Source organism: Poecilia reticulata, chromosome 3, assembly GCF_904066995.2.
Source record: "Poecilia reticulata chromosome 3, P_reticulata-male-v2, whole genome shotgun sequence".
Lineage (NCBI taxonomy): Eukaryota > Metazoa > Chordata > Actinopteri > Cyprinodontiformes > Poeciliidae > Poecilia > Poecilia reticulata.
The window spans coordinates 33,164,353-33,183,313 of record NC_088832.1 but is presented as its reverse complement, the minus strand read 5'-3'; the positions used below and the strand labels follow the sequence as shown (position 1 = coordinate 33,183,313).

Genomic DNA, 18,961 nt, shown 5'->3' with positions numbered 1-18,961 from the left:
GCGGGGAGATGGGCACCAGCACCCCTCCCGACCCCACTGAAGGAAAAAGGGTGCAAGAAAATGGATGGATGGATGAAAAATGTTTTCTCAAATTCAGTTTTTATTTCGTTAGTTTTAGAAATGAAATAAGCGACATGATGCTTCATTTGCTCTACTGCTCCATCTAGTGGACAGCAGACGTAAAGCAGCCAGTGAATAAAACTTAATCAATGATTATGATTATCCAAAATCAACATTAATAAAATCCATGAAGAAATAAAAATAGTGAGAAAACTAAAATGAAAACTATGGTTTAGTTTATGTTTGGACAAAACTATTTTATCGGTGAGCAATTATTTGTATTCATTTGCTTAAATTAGTGACATTTGCAAGTGTAGGTGAATGTTTAGAAATTAAAACAGTCTGTCTGAGTCAGTGCAATTTTAATTTTATTTATATTTTCCAGTTGAAAAAACAAACCCAGCTAGTTTGAAGTTGTGATATATTGTAAAAAGAAGAGCAACATATCCCAAATATATTTATTCCTTTAATCATTATAACTGTCAGACACCTCAAAACCATAATCTTGCAAGAAGGCAGCCTCTTCCTCTTTTTTTAACTCAAAGCCCGTAAATCCAGAATAAATACAGCAGATTAGCAGCACAGAGACAGGAGGAGTTTTCTATGTCACTTCAGGAAAGACAAAACAATTAATTTATTTTTTAAATCATTTTATGGTGTAACATCTCTAAATGTTACAAACTGTCTACATTTTTACTAAACTAGTTTTAAGAAACAATAAAATTTAAAATAAATTCTTAGCTTCTGCTAGAAAGTACAGATTTTCTAAGGTTCTCATTGAGTAAAATGTAGTTTTTCCTGAAGTTAGCTGGCTGCTAACAGTGAAATTAGGTAAAGGTAAAGGTAGTTTTATTTATATAGCACTAAAACGTAGTTTCAGTCCAAATGTGTCCTCTGGGTTTCTGGTCTCTGCATCTAGATACTGATACTGTACAGCAGGGGTCCCCAAACTACGGCCCGCGGGCCGGATCCGGCCCGCCTCCACATTTGGTCCGGCCCCCTGAACAATGCCGGAAAGCATTCAGTTTTTTTCATTTACCGTATTTTCCAGACTAGAAGCCGTTTATATGTGGATTTTTCTTCAACCACCAGGGGGCTCTTTAGCAGGAAGTGAATCATTGGAAGTCTAGTTACTTGTGCGCCAACACTGAGCCCACAAGCATGAAAATGAGTAAGAAACAGATCAGATGTCTTTGGAAAGTAAAGGGGAAAAGGCCCAGAGAAGAGACAGGAGAATGGATTTATCCTGGACCGGTAGGTGAGTCCCACATTACAAGCATGCGGCGACCGGCTGCTAATGAGGCAATGAAGCTTCAAATTGCTTTGTCATGTAGAGACCAAGCTGGCTGTGCTCAAGCAACACGTCAGGTGTCATTGTCTCTCATCACTCCCAGATGGAACCATATCGTTGCAGAGAAACAAGCTCAGGGCTCCCGTTAGTCATTATCGTGAGTTAAAATTTTCACGAAAGTAAAATGTTAGTTTTTGTGGTGCTTTTGTATCTTATTTTGAAGGGATATATAAACGTTACCATAGCAACCAGAGTCAGAGCGTTTGGGCAGTGGTCGAGAGGAGATGAGTAGAGCTTGTGAGTCTTAAGTCTGGTTTAGATGGAAAGATTTAAGAATTGTCGGCCGATTCTCCAAACCTCTGTGACCACAGAGCTGATAAAAGTCCAACAGGTTCGATCGGTTCGTGTTCAGCCACACGGCAGGAACCGATTCCAGTCACGAACATCCCGATTCCAGAGGATAATCCAGTAAAAAACCCAACATAGCGGGAATTTAGAATAAGCAAACACGGATGACAATGTAGAAGCAATAGTGATAGTTTGGGGAGTCATTTTAAGAGATAAAAGATGTAATAAGAAGAAAAGGCGGTGGATAAAAGACGACTGAGCAGCCGCTATGATTTGGAGGTGAATGTTTTACATTTTTAACTGAATAAACATAATGACCTTTTTGATTTAATAATAAACATTTCCACATATCATCTCTGATGTCCACCGGACTCTCAGTTGCGCGATATGTCAGCTGGTTGGGATTCCCCTCTGTTCTGACGTCACCGCGCTTTCTGATTGGCTACCTGTCACATTCAGCAGGTTGTTCTCGTTCCCCAGTCAGGAAAAACCCCACAGGCTGCGATAAAAGGGCCAAGACAACCCAAACAGGGCACATTCAGTATTTAGTGGGAACACCAACATGCAGAAGTCTTATCTGACTGTTCGTCCCCCCACCCCCTTCTCCCCCCGGGCGCAACAAAATGTCCAAGTCTTGACGGTCCGCGGTAATAAACAGGTTGGGGACCACTGACTGATTTAGCACATACTAGTAGCAACACGAAGGATCAGCACTTTTACTGTTACAGTTACCGTTCGGAAACTACCGTAATCAGTTCAGTTAAATCTAATCTTAGCAACTTTTTCTTTTTCAACCATAATAAATGTGATATTCAATTGACCTTTTATGACTCAGATTTTGGGTGTCCGCCCCCCTCTGCTGCTGCGTCGTTGTGGAAAACCGGCAGAGATATCTGCGGCTATGTTTACTGGTTTAAAAAAAACAAAAACTTTGGGGTTGTGGCTTATAGTCCGGTGTGGCTCATAGTTCGGAAAATACGGACTATAATCCTTCCTGGATTTTTTTCTGTGAAGAACCCAGAGAGAGTTATTTGATTGTGCTTTCTGGAAAACAATATATTTTTACATTTAGGCACTCCTGCAATCGTTGCACTTTTTCTGTTACAAACTGACTCCGGCCCCCCAGCAGAGAAGGGAAAAGTCATGTGGCCCTCACAGGAAAAAGTTTGGGGACCCCTGCTCTACAGTTTCTGAAACAATAAACTAAAGAGTGACTAATCTAATTCCTTTTCTGGGTTAAAAGTGAGTAGTTACAGTTTTTAAAGAGTAGTAGTATAAAAGTAAGTAAGTAGTGACAGTTCCTGTAGTAATTCTAATCTTAATTCCTTTTCTGGTCTGTATAATATTGATCTAAACAGTGCACACTCCACAATTTATGATATTACTAATAAACTAAACTAATCCTTTTCTGGGTTAAATAGTAAGTACTCCAATGATTGAACAGGTAAACCAAAGTTTAGGCAGCAAAACTGTAGCAGAGGAAGTTTTTCTGCTCTGAGCAGTCTCTGGGCTCCACGCTGCCGGTGTCGTTCTTGGACAAAGCTCCGCAGTGCTGCTCCTGCATGGGGCACCGCGGCAGGTCAGAGGTCATCGCTGCTCCGTTCACCCACACCCACTCGTCGCCCAGGAAACGGAGGCCGGTCCACACCTGCAGGAGAAAAACAGTGGCTTCCAGAGATCTATCCAAAGTCCAGAAAAATACGTTTTTCAGACATGATGCCATTGATTATTGGCAAAGAAACATCCACTGGATGAGCAAAGCTGGACGAGACAAATTAATCTATTTGAGGATTTTCTGTGCAAAGTAATTCAAATTATTTGTTGAAAATTTGCCTGTATGCAAATTATCTTCATACAACATAAATATTCAATACAAAATGAATCTGGAGGAGATGAGATAACTAGACTCAATGCTACTGGCTCAGTTTAAGAGCAGCTGGTCCAGGGCCAATGTAGAAAGAAAAAAGAAAATGTTTGCCAAAAATACTCTGAAATTTTTAGATTATAGTCTGAAATTATTTAGAAAACACAAGAAAATTTCTGAGCTTCAACAGCCAAAATGAGCAAGAATATATTCAAAAATGTTGACATTAATTTCAAAAATTTTACAGAAAATCCTTCAAAATTTAAAAAGTTTAATATTTGTAACTTTTGGAGCTCAGAAATGTTTATTTTTTTTACAAGAAAATTTCTGAGTTTAGTTAAAAATTTCTGAGTTTTTCTCACAAATGTTTGACTTTTGGAGCTCAGAAATTTCCTTCCAGTACTAACTGCAGAAAAACAGTCAGACGGTTTTCTGACTGTTTTCTCAGAGGAGGATCTCAGAGCTGTCAATCATCCTCCTTCAGTTTCAGTAAGCTTCAGGAAAGGAGGATGATTGACAGCGCTAAGACCCTCCTCCTGGCTCTGATTGACCTTTTATACACTGGGAAGGGGCGGAGGTGTTTGGTTTTGTTTTTTTCTGTCGGGATGTAGTGAGCATACTTTTGTAAAAGCTACAAACTGCAGCCTTAAGGTCCGACTGTTTGTCAGCTAACACATCGGGTCAGACCCGCGGTGTTTGAACGCACCTCCTCGGTGTCGGCCGCCATGATTTTGCCCATCATGTGCTGATGTTCGTCTCCAGGCTGAACGCTGACCAGGTCGAAGCTGAGGCCGTCTCCGCTCAGGCCCCGGCAGTGCTCCAGCGCCTCCTCCCAGCTCTTCTCCTCCGTCACCAGCAGCACATTGACGTTCCCGTCCCACATGCAGACGAAGGGAAGCCGGACGTCGCAGGGCTCGGTGGCCATCAGCCTGCTCAGCGAGGACAAGGCCACGCAGTTGGCGTTGCTGCTCGGCTCGCCAGTTTTCCAGCTTGTAACCCCTGAACCCCCCGAGCTCCAGATGAATGAACCCCCATCTAAAACAGAAATGAAGCTTTAGCGCATGTAAGAGTTAATGGTCTGTTTACAATCTGCAATAAAAGTCACATTTCCATCCTGCCTGTGCGTTTCATCATTAAAGACAGAGCCGGCCCAAGGAATATGCTGCCCCTGCATCACCAATGGGCCCCAAGAAACCACCAAGCTAGCATGATTATATATTTAAAACAGTGGTTCTTAACCTGGTTCGATCGAACCCCAGGGGTTCGGTGAGTCTCTGCCGCAGAGGTAAAGACACACTTGTGTAAAGTCGTGATGACGCCCCGCTTTGCCATCACTTGCTGCAGAGGATCAGGTTACATTGCTTAGCCAATCAGAGGATTACGTTACATTGCTTAGCCAATCAGAGGATCATGTTACATTGCTTAGCCAATCAGAGGATCACGTTACATTGCTTAGCCAATCAGAGGATCACGTTACATTGCTTAGCCAATCAGAGGATCACGTTACATTGCTTAGCCAATCAGAGGATCATGTTACATTGCTTAGCCAATCAGAGGATCACGTTACATTGCTTAGCCAATCAGAGGATCACGTTACATTGCTTAGCCAATCAGAGGATTACGTTACATTGCTTAGCCAATCAGAGGATCATGTTACATTGCTTAGCCAATCAGAGGATCACGTTACATTGCTTAGCCAATCAGAGCTGCAGAGGAGCCCGGATTGAAGGAGCTCCACTCTCAGCATGGATATCAACTTGTGTCTTTATTTACTTCAGCAAAGCTCACAGTTTTTACCAAATTCTGTGGCTTTCGGTGTACTTCTTTTCGGGGTTGCTACTGCCTCTAGTGGCGTGGGGGTGGTAACACAACTAATATAGTTACGTTACTAAATCAGAAAACCGCAAAGTCTTTATTATTAATTATACATTTTTCATTCTCTTAACAATGTAGAGCTAATTAAATGACCTAAACAAAACCTTAAAGTGGTTCCAGTTTCTCGCCAACCTGTTGAAACTGTGGCAGATTTTAAATACCTTGGGTCGTTCCTGGACAGTCAGCTCAACTTTGCTGAAAACACTGACTACATTTTGAAGAATTGTTCTCAGAGACTCTACCTTTTAAGAAGACTTAGTGATCATGGGGTGACCCAACAAGGCTCTAGTTGGGTCACCCCTATGTCTTGAATTTGGGGGGGAAAAAAATCACATTTTATTTATCACTGCAGAAGGGTTCGGTGAATGCGCATATGAAACTGGTGGGTTCGGTACCTCAAAAAAGGTTAAGAACCACTGATTTAAAACAATATTAAATAATACAATCTAACTGCTACCGCAAAAGAAAAACTGATTTCTCTTATTTTCATGGTTGTTACAGAAATAACAGGTCCATCTGTTGGCTTCCTGACACTATATAAAATATCCAAATTACTAACTTAATTAAATTTAAGTGTTTTTCAATTCATATATATATATATATATATATATATATATATATATATATATATATATATATATATATATATATATATATATATATACTTTAGTAATAGTGATTCTTAACCTGATTCTTAAGCTGAATTTTATTTTATTATTAAATGTTGATTGTGGGTGTTCAATGTTTGAATGTGTTCTCTATGTTTCACATATGCAAAAAAAACTTTAAATATTTTTCTGATGATGTTTCTTTCAAATAGTTCAAATAAAGTGGCACACTTAATGCCATTCTGCATTTCAAAGTTTAAATTTTATTTTATTTTTGGTTGCTGCTCCTGATATTATTTTCCAGTTAATTTCTTAAGAATAATTTGAGCTGACTGTGGATTTTCTCTCATTCAACATCAGATTAATCTGTAAAAATATTTGCATGACAGAATGTTTAGAACATCTTTAAAATCTGTATTTTCAGAAAAATATTTAGTGATAAGTGGCGACAGCAAATCAGATTTTATATCGGTGATGTCTGAATTATCGCTGAAAAACTGTAGCAGGTTGCATCACCTCTGTGCAGTCCAATCCAGACGGGAAAGTCAAACTCAGTAAAGATCTGGTTCATGTCGGAGCTCCTGAAACTCGCCAGATTTCCGTTCTGAGACTCGCAGTAGTCCAAGGCCTCCGGCCAAGTCTTTGCCTCGTTTACAAACGTGTAATCATTTCCTTTCCGACAGACAAACATCAGATGAGTTCCACAATCTCTGGAATAAATCCTTCAGAGAAATCAAAAGAAGGTTCATTTAATGCAAAAAAATTTTTTTAAAATAATTTTATAAAATAAAATAAAATAAAATAAAACGGTCAATCGGATTGCAGTTTATTCAAACAATGAGACATTAATAAAATTTTTCTCAAGGTTTATAGTTTGGAGGATGATTGTGTTGCATTACGTAAGTCATATAGACTAATGACTATCAGTAAGAAAAAATCAAAACTGTAAAAAATGAAAGAAATACATGCGTATATAAAATTGTGAGAATCCTACAAAAGTAAACTTGAAATAATATTTAATATCTCCCAATATGACTTTATTCTCATAATTTTATGACTCTTATTGAAATATTGACATTATTTTAATATTATTTTGACTTAATTCTTGAATGACTTTATTCTCAAATTACTATATCTTTATTCTCGTGATTTTATTATGTTTTAAATATGTTTTCTTGTATGGTACTAAGACTGAAAAGATTTTTAGATAGGAAAAAAGGCAATCACACTACAACCAGTTTAGACTAGTGAAACATTATCAGCTGTTATTTTAACGCTTCTACATAATTTCCCACAGAAAATTGAATGAAAACTAGTTTCAAATAAATAACAAAGGAGAGCTCAGATTCATTTACACTGAATGAAACTAAATACATTAGATACCCAATTAAATTGATCTCATTATTTCTTTAAAATCTCTTCCATTACTTTTTGTTACTGAAATAGACGGAGGCACAGTGTGGGTCCCAGTGTGGCTCATTCTTCCCCCAGTCTGAGACGGAATAGTACGCTCCATCAGACCATTTCCAGCTCCACCGTTCTCTGTACAGGCCGACCCACACCAGGTACTGCTTCAGGTCCATGTTGTCCATGTCTGAGGCCGTAGAGATGGTGGCCAAGTCGGTGTAATAGCTTTGGAGAAAAACAAATAAATAGTTTGGTAAATAATCGTCCGTGGTGAAGCGTGAAACAGGCTCTGACTCCTGGCATGGACGATTTCCTGAACGTTTTTTCAAAAGGAAAACAAAAAGAAACAAAAAAATCTAAAAAACAGTCATGAACTGGAGTGAAAAGTAGTAAAGATCCAACAAAAGTTCGATCAAAAATGTTGAAAGACCTTCAATAAAATTCATTGTTTGCTTTTTGTGTTCGTCCTTATGGTGGAATCGCTTAAAGAAATTTCATATCACTTTTATGCAGATTATATTCAACTATAAATTACATGAAAAGTAGTTAAAAACTTTAAACTGAATTTCTGTTTAAATAAATTCTGTTTCTTTAAACTGAATTTTAAAGAAACTCTTTAAAATTAAACTGAATTTTAAAGAAATTCTTTAAAATTAAACTGAATTTTAAAGAAATTCAGTTTAATTCTTTAAACTGAATTTAAAGAATTAAACTTTAATTCTATTAAAGTTTATTTCAGCTATGAACAGACTGATGTCACTCTATGTTAGAGATTTTTTGGTATTATCATTTTGTTGTTACTTTAGTTCATATTCAGTCTAATGTTAGAGCAGATTAAAATGTTCTCTTCTTTAGTGTGTGTATTAACTGACCTGGGGGGTCACAGCTGCCTGTTCATCTTCAGGTGAAACAGTTTGACCGAGATTTGAACCGGGCTCAGGCCGTAAATCAGATATCGCATCTGGAACTGGGTTGCTAGTTGTTTAGGTAAATTGTTTTACGACCTTTGCTGTGTTTAGGTAAAATGTTTTACGACCTTTGCTGTTTTTTCTCTGCTGTCTATCTTGCCTATCCTCCCTCTTTGAAGTTTGAAAATAAAAGACAAGCTTTACCCAAAGATTTCAGAACGCTCTATGAACAGCTCGGAGGAGCAATTGATAGAGTTTGTTCTCCTTTGCAAAGTTTGTCATAAAATTCATATACGTTGTCTGTGGTTCTTTTATGTAGGTTCTAGGAAAATACCTATCATTTTGGTGCCGAAACCCGGGATCTCTCATACCGACCGCTGTCAGGCAGAGGAAGACGCGCTGAATCCGTGCACGGCCAGAGTCAACTGGACCTGGAAAGAAAGACCCAGGAAGTAGAATTCTTCGCTGGGCCAGCGACGTAGGTCCGACTTTGTCTGCCAACGGCGGAGTGACGAGATCCGACTGGACAACCCGAAAACTACAGAAACGTAGGTGAATTTTAAAATGGCTATTTCAGTGGTTTGAGAATCCTTGTATGATGTCGCTCTGCTAAAACTCAGTGGTTTGAGAATCCTTGTATGATGTCGCTCTGCTAAAACTCAGTGGTTTGAGAATCCTTGTATGATGTCGCTCTGCTAAAACTCAGTGGTTTGAGAATCCTTGTATGATGTCGCTCTGCTAAAACTCAGTGGTTGAGAATCCTTGTATGATGTCGCTCTGCTAAAACTCTGTTCGAGGAGACCCCATAAGGGCAAGTCCTCAGGCGGATAGGAAGCTTGTCATTGCTGTGTGGTTTTGATTTTTGATGGGTAAAATATCACTGGTGCTGAGTTATCTGACAAGGCAAAAACAGATAATGTTGCCATTACTGTGCTGGTATTGCTGGTTTGCTGCTACTTTGATGTGTGTGTGTGTGTGCGTGAAAGAGTAGTGTGAGAGTGGTTGGAGGTTTAAATACCGCTTTGTATTTTACCTCATATAAAACAGTGGAATTAAGCAGCAAACCTCTTGTGGATGCAACAGGCAAGATTCTCCCACTCGAAAGAGTCGAAGCGGGGAATACCACAACAAGGTATTTTAATTGCTGGCCCACTGAAAAGATCTCCAGTTCATAGGACTCCCTAGGAGTCAACGAACCTGGACCAAATTTAAATAAATTCAAATAAATAATATTTTCAAGCTGAAATTGCAAGTGTTTTAAATATGGGAAATAAACATTCTTGTAATTCCTCACTTATTGAGGGCCCCGATGGAGATGAAAAGTACATGCTGTCCAGGTTTCCTGGTAGCACTGTACACATGGAAAAATGGAGAAAGAAATATAAAATAGACGGAAAGCTAAAATCGATAAATGGCAAGCAATTGTGAGAATTTTGGAGAATAGTGTAGCAAGAAAAACGGGGATAAAAAAGATTAAAAAGGAGGATGAGTTGAGATGTGCTAAAATATGGTTAAAAGCAGCCACAGACCGGAAAGAACAAATTAAAAAGATTAAAGACAAAAAGCTTGTAGAATCAAATAACTTATTTGTAAGACCAGAAGACAATGAAATGGTGCTATCCAGACGGAATGCTCCAGCGGGGCAGGGAGAGCAGGTACGGCCGACTGCTCCTCCCCCAACCGCTGAAGCAAGTTCGTCTGCCTCTGTCCCAGTAGCAACAGCCCCGGCAGACAGTCTTCCGGACGCGCCCGCTACTGGCAGTAAGGAGCCCCAAAGTAGTCTGTATCCCTCACTGGAAGGTTTAGATCCACCCCCGTATGCGGGAGACAGAAGTCAAACAGAACATATGCCAATTGAACAGCCACATTACAATTTAAGGTTAAATCCTAAAAAGAAGATCCAATATAGTCCTGATTTCCACGGGGACATGTTGAAGAGTACCCCATGATACAGGTACCAAACCCTAATGCTGGTGCGGATGATTCACCACATACATATGTTTTTAGACCCTGGAATTTAGAGGAAGTCCGGAAAGCTGTGGAAGGAATAACACCTGCAGCAGAGGATCCCAATAAATGGATAGAGGACATGACTGGATTAATTCATTCTTATAGACTGAACGGAGTTGAAGCGGGGGCAGCAGCCATGACCTCGCTAGGAAAAGACTGGGCAAAAGTAAGGGGAAACTATACGGGAAAAAATAGAATAGGCCCAATACTATACCCTGATGGAGAAAACCCAGAGCTGAGTAACGAATACAAAGCACAATGGGATCCAGTATGTGAAAGAGTTAGAACAGTTTTCCGTAAAAAGGCAAACTACAATCACTTAGCGGGGATAAGACAAAAAACTGGAGAGGACGTAGACGACTTTCGTCTGCGGTTTGAAAAAGAGTTCAAAGTTCACAGTGGGATTACCTATGATGAAGGGCCCGACAGCGTATATCAACAACAACTGAAAAACGCTTTAATGTCAAGTTTCCGCCCTGAAATTGAGGGCTGGATTAGAAAACACCTGGTCGAATATGATGCTGCCTCAGTCCCACAACTGATGACATGGGCACGTCATGCAGAAAAAGTAGTAAAAAAACCAAAAACAGGGTCAGATGTTTTTCATCTGGAGGATTTTGGAGAAATAGAAACCTCTGCCTTTTTCCGTGGCCCTCGAGAGGCCGAGGGAGAAACAAAGGCAGGAGAGGTCACCCTGAGCAGCGACCCATAAATCACACCACACAAGACGAAGATGTCTGCTGGCGTTGTGGCAAGTCAAACCATTGGGCAAAAGATTGCAAAGCAAAGAACGTAAAGGACTATAGAAGTAGCAGATGGGAGAAAAAACAAAAGCCTAACTCCTCAGTATGACTAGATTCTGCCACACCCAAACAAAACACACCACCAGATCAAATTGGTGTAATGGTGGACATATGTGCAGCTTGGGATATGTTAAATGCATTAAAAGAAAAACCTTACATCACACTGAATGTTTGTGGGGAAGAAGTTGAATTTCTATGTGACACCGGTGCATGCAAAACGGTTCTTAAAACTAAAATAAAAGGTGTAAACCCCACAAACGAGTCTATTTGGGTAAAATCTGCCGATGGACAAACGCATAGAGAAAAATGTCAAAAAGTACATTTTTTAAAGACCCTGAGACAGGAATTAATGTAAAAGCTTCTGTTGTGATGTCACCTAAATGTCCAATAAATCTGTTAGGTAGAGACCTAATGACAAAATTAGGAATAGCAGTAGTCCCTGTACAAGATGGGATGAGAGCTGTCAGATTAAAACATTCTGATATGTACACAGTTCAAAAAAATGAACAAATCTACTGTTCATATGATTTAAAGCCAGCTGACAATCCTCATGTCCCAGGAAAGCTTCTTAGAGAAGCTCGTGAACAGTTGGACTCACCTGAAACGGAAATGAACTACAATCAGTTGCATGTAACAATGAACATCCTAAATGATCCACAGGATGATTATGTTAAAAAGTTTTTAGAAACAAATCCTGTGACACTGGCTGTGACCGAAATGTTCACAGACCGACGGTCTTATGCAGCTGTGACTGTGCTCCTTCCGACTAGCCAAATAGAGCTGTATAAGTTACCGGCTAATCCACACATTTAAGCAAACTGAACTGTTTGCCGCTTGTTTCATTGGTGGACAAAGGGACGGTCTGGACAACTTATAAATAATCCAACACCAGAGCCAGTTGGACTGACAGGGAGCTGGAGAAGAGACAGAGGGAGGACCAGCTGCAGCGACGCCAGCAGCAGGAGGGGGAAGCGAGAAGCAAGACAGAAAGGAGAAATGCAGATAAGTTATACACACACACTGCTGTGATACACACACTGCTACTGTAATGAGGACTTGTTTGTTTACTTACTAGCAGGAAAGAATTATCTAGCTAGAAAAGGACATATTGAAGGTTTTTAGGTACAATGTTAAACAAAATCATCCATTTTGTACCCATTAACTCAGTCCTTAACAGAAGGACCAGTGATCCTTTTAGGGCCCACGAGCCATAGATTGGGAAACTGTGAAGGAAAAAACTGTAATGGTTACAAGTTAAGAAAGGAAAAAAAAAACTGAGTGTGATACGGCTAAATTACACCAACTAAAATTATTAGATTCAAAACTAATAATGATTTGCAAATGTTTTATTTTCTTTGAAATAAATATACAAGTTTGGAACTAAATTAAACATATCTAAGTGTTGAACTTAATTGATATTGCAGTGTTGAAATACTATGGAGTATTTCTTTGCATTTAACTGAAACGCTTAACTTAGAGTTTAATTATATAAAGAATCTATAAATTGATTGGGATTGTGTTTGTGTGTTTTATATTGGGATGAATGACAATTGTTTGAGAAGAGAGAAATTTTACTGCTAAATTGAGTAACGGATAAAATTAGAGGATTTGAGGTTTTGGTTTAATTTCAGGATGGTCATTTTTATTTAGGAAGAGTTATGCTTTGATGAATTTGATAACATCTACAGGGAAACCAGTCACCCATGCATCCTTGCTTAAGAATCTTTTGCAGGCCATACATTTACCAGCTGAACTAGCAGTTTGTAAGTGTGCAGCGCACACCACGGAACAGGATGAGGTTTCAAGTGGCAATAGATTAGCTGATAAAGTAGCAAAGGAAGCTGCAGCTGGGAAGCATGGGGGAGACAATTTCTCAATACAGATAGAAGATCCTCAAGTAATAGACATAGCTGTGTTAAAAGACATGCAAGATAATGCTCCAAACGCAGAAAAACAAATGTGGATAACTAAAGGGGCGACACTGAATGATGATAACATTTTTCAGTAAATAGAAGTCGGTCCTTCCAAATTCTCTATTTAGAGCGGCAGCAATTTTGACACATGGGCATTGTCATGTGTCAACAGGGGGATGGTCTCTATGCTACAACAGCATTTTACCACATTACCACATATGGATTAAATTCTTACTTAAAAAATTTTTGTACTGCATGTCCAGTTTGTGTCAGAAACAATCCTCAAGGAAACATTAGACCAAGAAGAGGAAGTTTCCCAAAACCCTCATCCATTTCAAACAACGCATATGGACTTTATTGAACTCACACAAAGTGGACCACATAAATATTGTTTGGTGATGATTGATGCTTTTTCTAAAGAGTTGAAGTAGTTCCAGCAAAGCCTGCTTTTGACATAATTTATGGGAGAGCCTACATATTGCCTCTGTTTGCTCCAGACTTACAGAAAGCTGATGAAGAACAAACATTGGTAGATTATATGATCAGGATCCTGAAACAGAAAGAGGTGTTAAATGCAAATTTACTGCCGTCTGACTGTTCTCCTCTACAGGAAATAAATAAAACCACCCCCATCCAGCCAGGAAACTGGGTCTACATAAAGGTCATAAAAGAACCCTTCCAGGTGCTGATGACCACACCAACAGTCGTAAAGACCCAGCTGGATACATCTCAGTCACTGCAAGCTGCAGGGAGTGTTGAACCCCTAAGTAGGCGGAGGGAGGAAGACCGGACTTCAAAGGGGGGCTATTTTTTAGGGTAGCTCGTCTCAAACCCGGTGAAGAAACGCTTAAGATTCCCCCGTCTTTAGTTTGGGGGTTCTGACATCTCTGTGCGCCGAGCAGCAATGGGGACTCCATATGCCAGATGGATCTTCTACTGCGCTGTGACTGCAGCATCAACCTGTGGTGGAAACTAATGAATAGAACCGCGTACGAGGGACATGCTGTGAACTGCTATGTGTGTGCGCAGCTGCCAATCGCCACACACAACTCAGGTCTGCGTGTAGGACACATCACGGATGACAAATAGATGTGTCTCTATGGCCTGAGCACACAACCACGACTCAGCGTCCCCATGCCAAAGGGATGCAAACGGTGGAAGAATGACTATTCTGTTCTACTTCAGATAGGAGATGCCGTGAAGGAACTTTTTGGATCTATGAACTGTTCCTTTAATGCTGACGTATTTCCATTTCCACTAACCGCATGGAAAATACCAGAGACCATTTCTTTAGCAGGAGCTAAACCCGGGTCTCTGAGGAGCTGCATGTTCAACAACGGACATGTTTCTCTTGGGATGTTACCTTGAAACTTGTGTAACATAGTTTACACATACTGCAAGACGACACCGGATTACATCGACTGCACAGCCTGCAGGGGTCAAAGGATGACTCCACACTGCAAAGTCTGGAAGGACAACCCAGACTGTGACAACATGCTTCAGGAGAGGAGTTTCAACATCACAGATCGGACATTGGACGACAGGAGACAACGCTGTGCAGTACCATAGTGCCAGGAGACTATGGTTCACGGGTGATTGCAGACTGGTACTTCCTGTACCTGATTGTACTCATCAGGAAAGGACGACACATTCTGGCTGTCTGCTCCAAGCGTGATGCCTGAGGTCAAACGCTGGGGAGGCCTCACTACGGACACTGGAGTTCCATGGGAAATCAGGATTTGGACCGGAGGTGAAAAGTTCATGCAGAGCATGTTCCCAGGAGTTGGATTAGGAGAAGTTCAGGACCACGTTGAAATCAACAGATATGGATTACTGCAACTCATCAACAGCACACACCGGCTGGCAAACGGCTCCATGAGAGGGCTGACTGAACTGAGAAACATGGTTTTGCAAAATCGTATTGTGCTGGACCTGCTCACAGCCTCTCAGGGAGGTGTTTGTAAATCATTGGCCCAGCGTGTTCCTGACGAAACAGGAACTGGTGGAACTATTTCTGATGCTCTACATGGCCTGGAGGAACTTAAACATTGTGTAGACGGTGCTACGCAAGGATCACATTTTTCTTTTTTGATTTGTTTTCATGGCTCATGTCTGGTCGATGGTGGACTTTACTGTTAAAGCTCGTGACACCTATTCTGGTTGTTTTGGTTCTGTTCTGTCTTTTACAAGTTGCATTATTCCTTGTCTACGAAGTATGTTGTTTAAAACAATTAACACAACTGTTGTCAGTTATCAGCTAGCAAAGGCATCCTATGAGACAAATGAAGATGACTTGTTTCGAGGTTCTGACGATTTTCTGAACAATGATGATGTTCTGTAATCAATAAACAGATTAATTCATTTGCTGAATGATTCCTACACCGAAAATGTGAAAACAAGTGGTGTTAGAGATGAGAAAACTGCATTTGATTTTTTGCTGTTTCTTTCTTTTGTTTTTGTCCATTTCATTTATTCATTATATTAATTTAGTCATTGTGTCATTTTTATGTTTAGACTAGGGAAAAAAAAAAAAAAAAAAAATTCTTGCATTTATTGGTTCTATTTTATTTCTTTTCTTTTCTATGCTTGGCTTTTGAATAGGGTTTACACACGTGGTAAAATGATAAAAAGGGGGGAATGTTAGAGATTTTTGGTATTATCATTTTGTTGTTACTTTAGTTCATATTCAGTCTAATGTTAGAGCAGATTAAAATGTTCTCTTCTTTAGTGTGTGTATTAACTGACCTGGGGGTCACAGCTGCCTGTTCATCTTCAGGTGAAACAGTTTGACCAAGATTTGAACCGGGCTCAGGCCGTAAATCAGATATCGCATCTGGAACTGGGTTGCTAGTTGTTTAGGTAAATTGTTTTACGACCTTTGCTGTGTTTAGGTAAAATGTTTTACGACCTTTGCTGTTTTTTCTCTGCTGTCTATCTTGCCTATCCTCCCTCTTTGAAGTTTGAAAATAAAAGACAAGCTTTACCCAAAGATTTTCAGAACGCTCTATGAACAGCTCGGAGGAGCAATTGATAGAGTTTGTTCTCCTTTGCAAAGTTTGTCATAAAATTCATATACGTTGTCTGTGGTTCTTTTATGTAGGTTCTAGGAAAATACCTATCACTCTATGCAGATGATATTCAAATGTTTATGACTCAGGTTTTCTTTTGAATGCTTGTTTTCATTCTGGGATTTTCTAATATTATGCTTTGTTTTTTTCTTACTAGTAATTAATTTTAGTAGTTATTTTAATGGTTTTCTCTACTGTGTTTTGTGATGGTTTTGTCTCTGAAGGACGTTTAACAAATAAACTTTACTTAGTTAATAATTCCCAAAACAAATCATCCCCATGTTTTTAACCCTTATATCAGTTAATTTATTTTAGTGTTTTTGAATAATAATGAAGACGGTCATTTTCATAACAGTAAAAGAGAAACCCAACCTCCATCCCTCCTACTATTTTCTTCTGTTTTTGCTTTTTTGACACAAACCAATCTGGGTCAATATGAAAAAAGTAATTGGCAGAATTCTTTTTACATCAATAAGCTGAAATTTTTCTCCACTCTGTCTGGCAAACTTTAACAGAATCGTAGTGGTCCATTTCCACAGAATGTGAATGATAAGGCCAGTTGTGTTCTGGTTGCCGATTATTCTCCTTCTGAATTCAGAGATTCATCAATGAACGTCTAAAGTTTTTCAAGCTCTTCTAAAGTTCCTTTTACTGCTGTTTCCTGTCCATCTGTCTGTTTTCTTTTCATTTCTGTAACTTCAGTTCTTGATGTTTATCCTTTTTATGACGATATAAAAGCACATTGTCGTTAGAAAGCCTCACCTCTGGCAGAAATGCTGCGCCTCGTCCCACGTCAAACCGAAGGTGAAATGTATGTAATATTTAGATGGAGGCGCTTCAGATGCGATCCAGCAGCTGAGCAGGACCAGCGGACCCAGGAAGCTGCTCTGCATGGCTTTTCCTTTATATCAAAAAGCTTTTTGTAAGTCAGCTTCACTTCACGCTTTCTATTTGCTATTAAAAAAGCAAAAACAGATTATTCACAAGAGCACATAACAGACGTAAACTCTGATCATGTATTGTCAGGGTTAGGTCATTTACCAGTTGCCTGTCTTCACCCACGGGTTTTCCTTTTTGGTCTTGAACTTGATTGATGAGCCAACAAAGTCCATCTGGACGTCTTGTTATTTTAGGTCGTATTTGCCAGAACAGGCATTTGCCTGGGAGACACACTTGGAGTCACCTATCACGCCCATCTCGCCTTTAAGACATTTGATTGCTGGCAAATCAGTGGAATGATTTTCCTACAGGTGAAAAACAGGAAAATATTCTTCCTGAAGAAAAGAACGAAGCAGGGAAATAAAGGGCTTACTTTGGTCGACATGAAGTGTTTCAACAGACGACAAAATGCTACAGCCTGGATCGCCTGGAGAACAATGTCACTAATGTGAGAAATAAAAGCTTGATTGATTAACACCGAGATAAAGACACGAACGCTCCTGTTTCCTCAGTCCAGAGACGGTCGTCCTGTTTTCTCCTGCAAGGTCACATCTGGCTGCAAGGTCACGGTTTGCATATTTTTCTTCATTTGATTAACAGAGTCAATGCAGAAAATGACAGTCTTCAAACGTCCGTGGTTGGAAAATAATGGAAGTAAATATTAACTTACATTTTCATCAACCTGCTTTAGCTCAATTTTTAACTCTTTTTTATTCTGTTTTAAGCGTCCTGTGCACATCCGTCACTGTGGGGTGTGGCTCATCCGCTAAACTCGCTGATCTCCCCTCCATTCAGGACTTGTACAGGTCAAAGGTCGGGACAATGGCCTTTAACATAACTGGTATGAAGCACACTCATGTGGTGGTAAATTACTATTGGCTTACCTTGGTTTGTCACGTAATTCCACATCGTCACAGAAAGACTAGAGGTCAGATCAGGCCGATGGAGCTGGTGACGGGTCAATGCTGCAGGTCAGAGCTTTATTCTGACTGATTTTTACTGTTGTAAGGTAATTTACATAGCACATTTTCAGCAACAAGGCACTTCAAAGTGCTTTACATAAACTAGAAGTAAATACAAACAAAACTACAAAACCAAAAGAGAAACAAACAGATAAAAGTACAAAACTAGATATTGGTTCTTAATGTTTTATAAGAGTCCATAATTTATAAACTAGCAGGGGTTTCTCTGGATTGTCCTGATAAAACTAAATGTTGGTGCCAGCTGTTCTGGGTTCAGTTCTAGATTTGTACAATATAGAGTTAAATGTTGGTTCTCCATGTCTGATTCTTCTGGGTGGTTAAAAAACAAACAGGAGTTTCTATAGATCTTGCTCCGACATAAAGCTAAATGTTGGTCTAACGTAGTCAGAACTCCATGTTATATATTTATTTACAGGATAACGTTCTATTTTCCAGAACGTTCTTTCGGAGGCTGGAAAAATGGCAAAAAAAATAAATAAATAATAAATGTTAAGTTTGAAATTTTATTGTGAAAAGTGCAGACAGGCCCTGATGTCTGATCATTTCACACAGCAATACAATCCTCCATTCCTCTATTGTTCCCCCAGCATTACGACTATTAATTTCACTGTTTTTTTATGGTCACTCTGCTCTCTGATATTTAAAGCCTTTATTTAGATCAGTGTTTCTCAACCTTTTACAGCCCAGCGCCCCCCCAGCCTTTATCCAGGTCCCTCTCCGCCCCCCACCAAAGAATTTGCAGGCTACTTTGCACTGACCATTATTTTATCATTAATATAACTATCACTATTGTAGATGTTTTGATTTTTATGCTTGTTTCTGTATTTATCATCAAAAAAAAATTCCCAGAGAACAAAAAAGCCATGGGAATAGAAATTATTTTC

General features: G+C 39.5%; 2 protein-coding genes across 2 annotated transcripts in view; both read right to left on the bottom strand.

Moving 5' to 3' along the window:
• The window catches only part of LOC103462952 (uncharacterized), a 159,638-nt gene that overhangs the window by 107,226 nt on the left and 33,451 nt on the right, over window positions 1-18,961 (bottom strand). The gene's annotated exons all lie outside the window — the stretch shown is intronic.
• LOC103463024 (secretory phospholipase A2 receptor-like) lies at window positions 365-18,333 on the bottom strand. The gene is made up of 5 exons (XM_081605504.1): window positions 16,918-18,333; window positions 7,475-7,678; window positions 6,563-6,768; window positions 4,270-4,598; window positions 365-3,347 (listed from the first exon to the last, which is right to left on the bottom strand). Exons 1-5 carry the CDS (start codon window positions 17,046-17,048, stop codon window positions 3,156-3,158), a joined length of 1,062 nt encoding a protein of 353 aa, XP_081461630.1. The 5' UTR covers window positions 17,049-18,333; the 3' UTR covers window positions 365-3,155.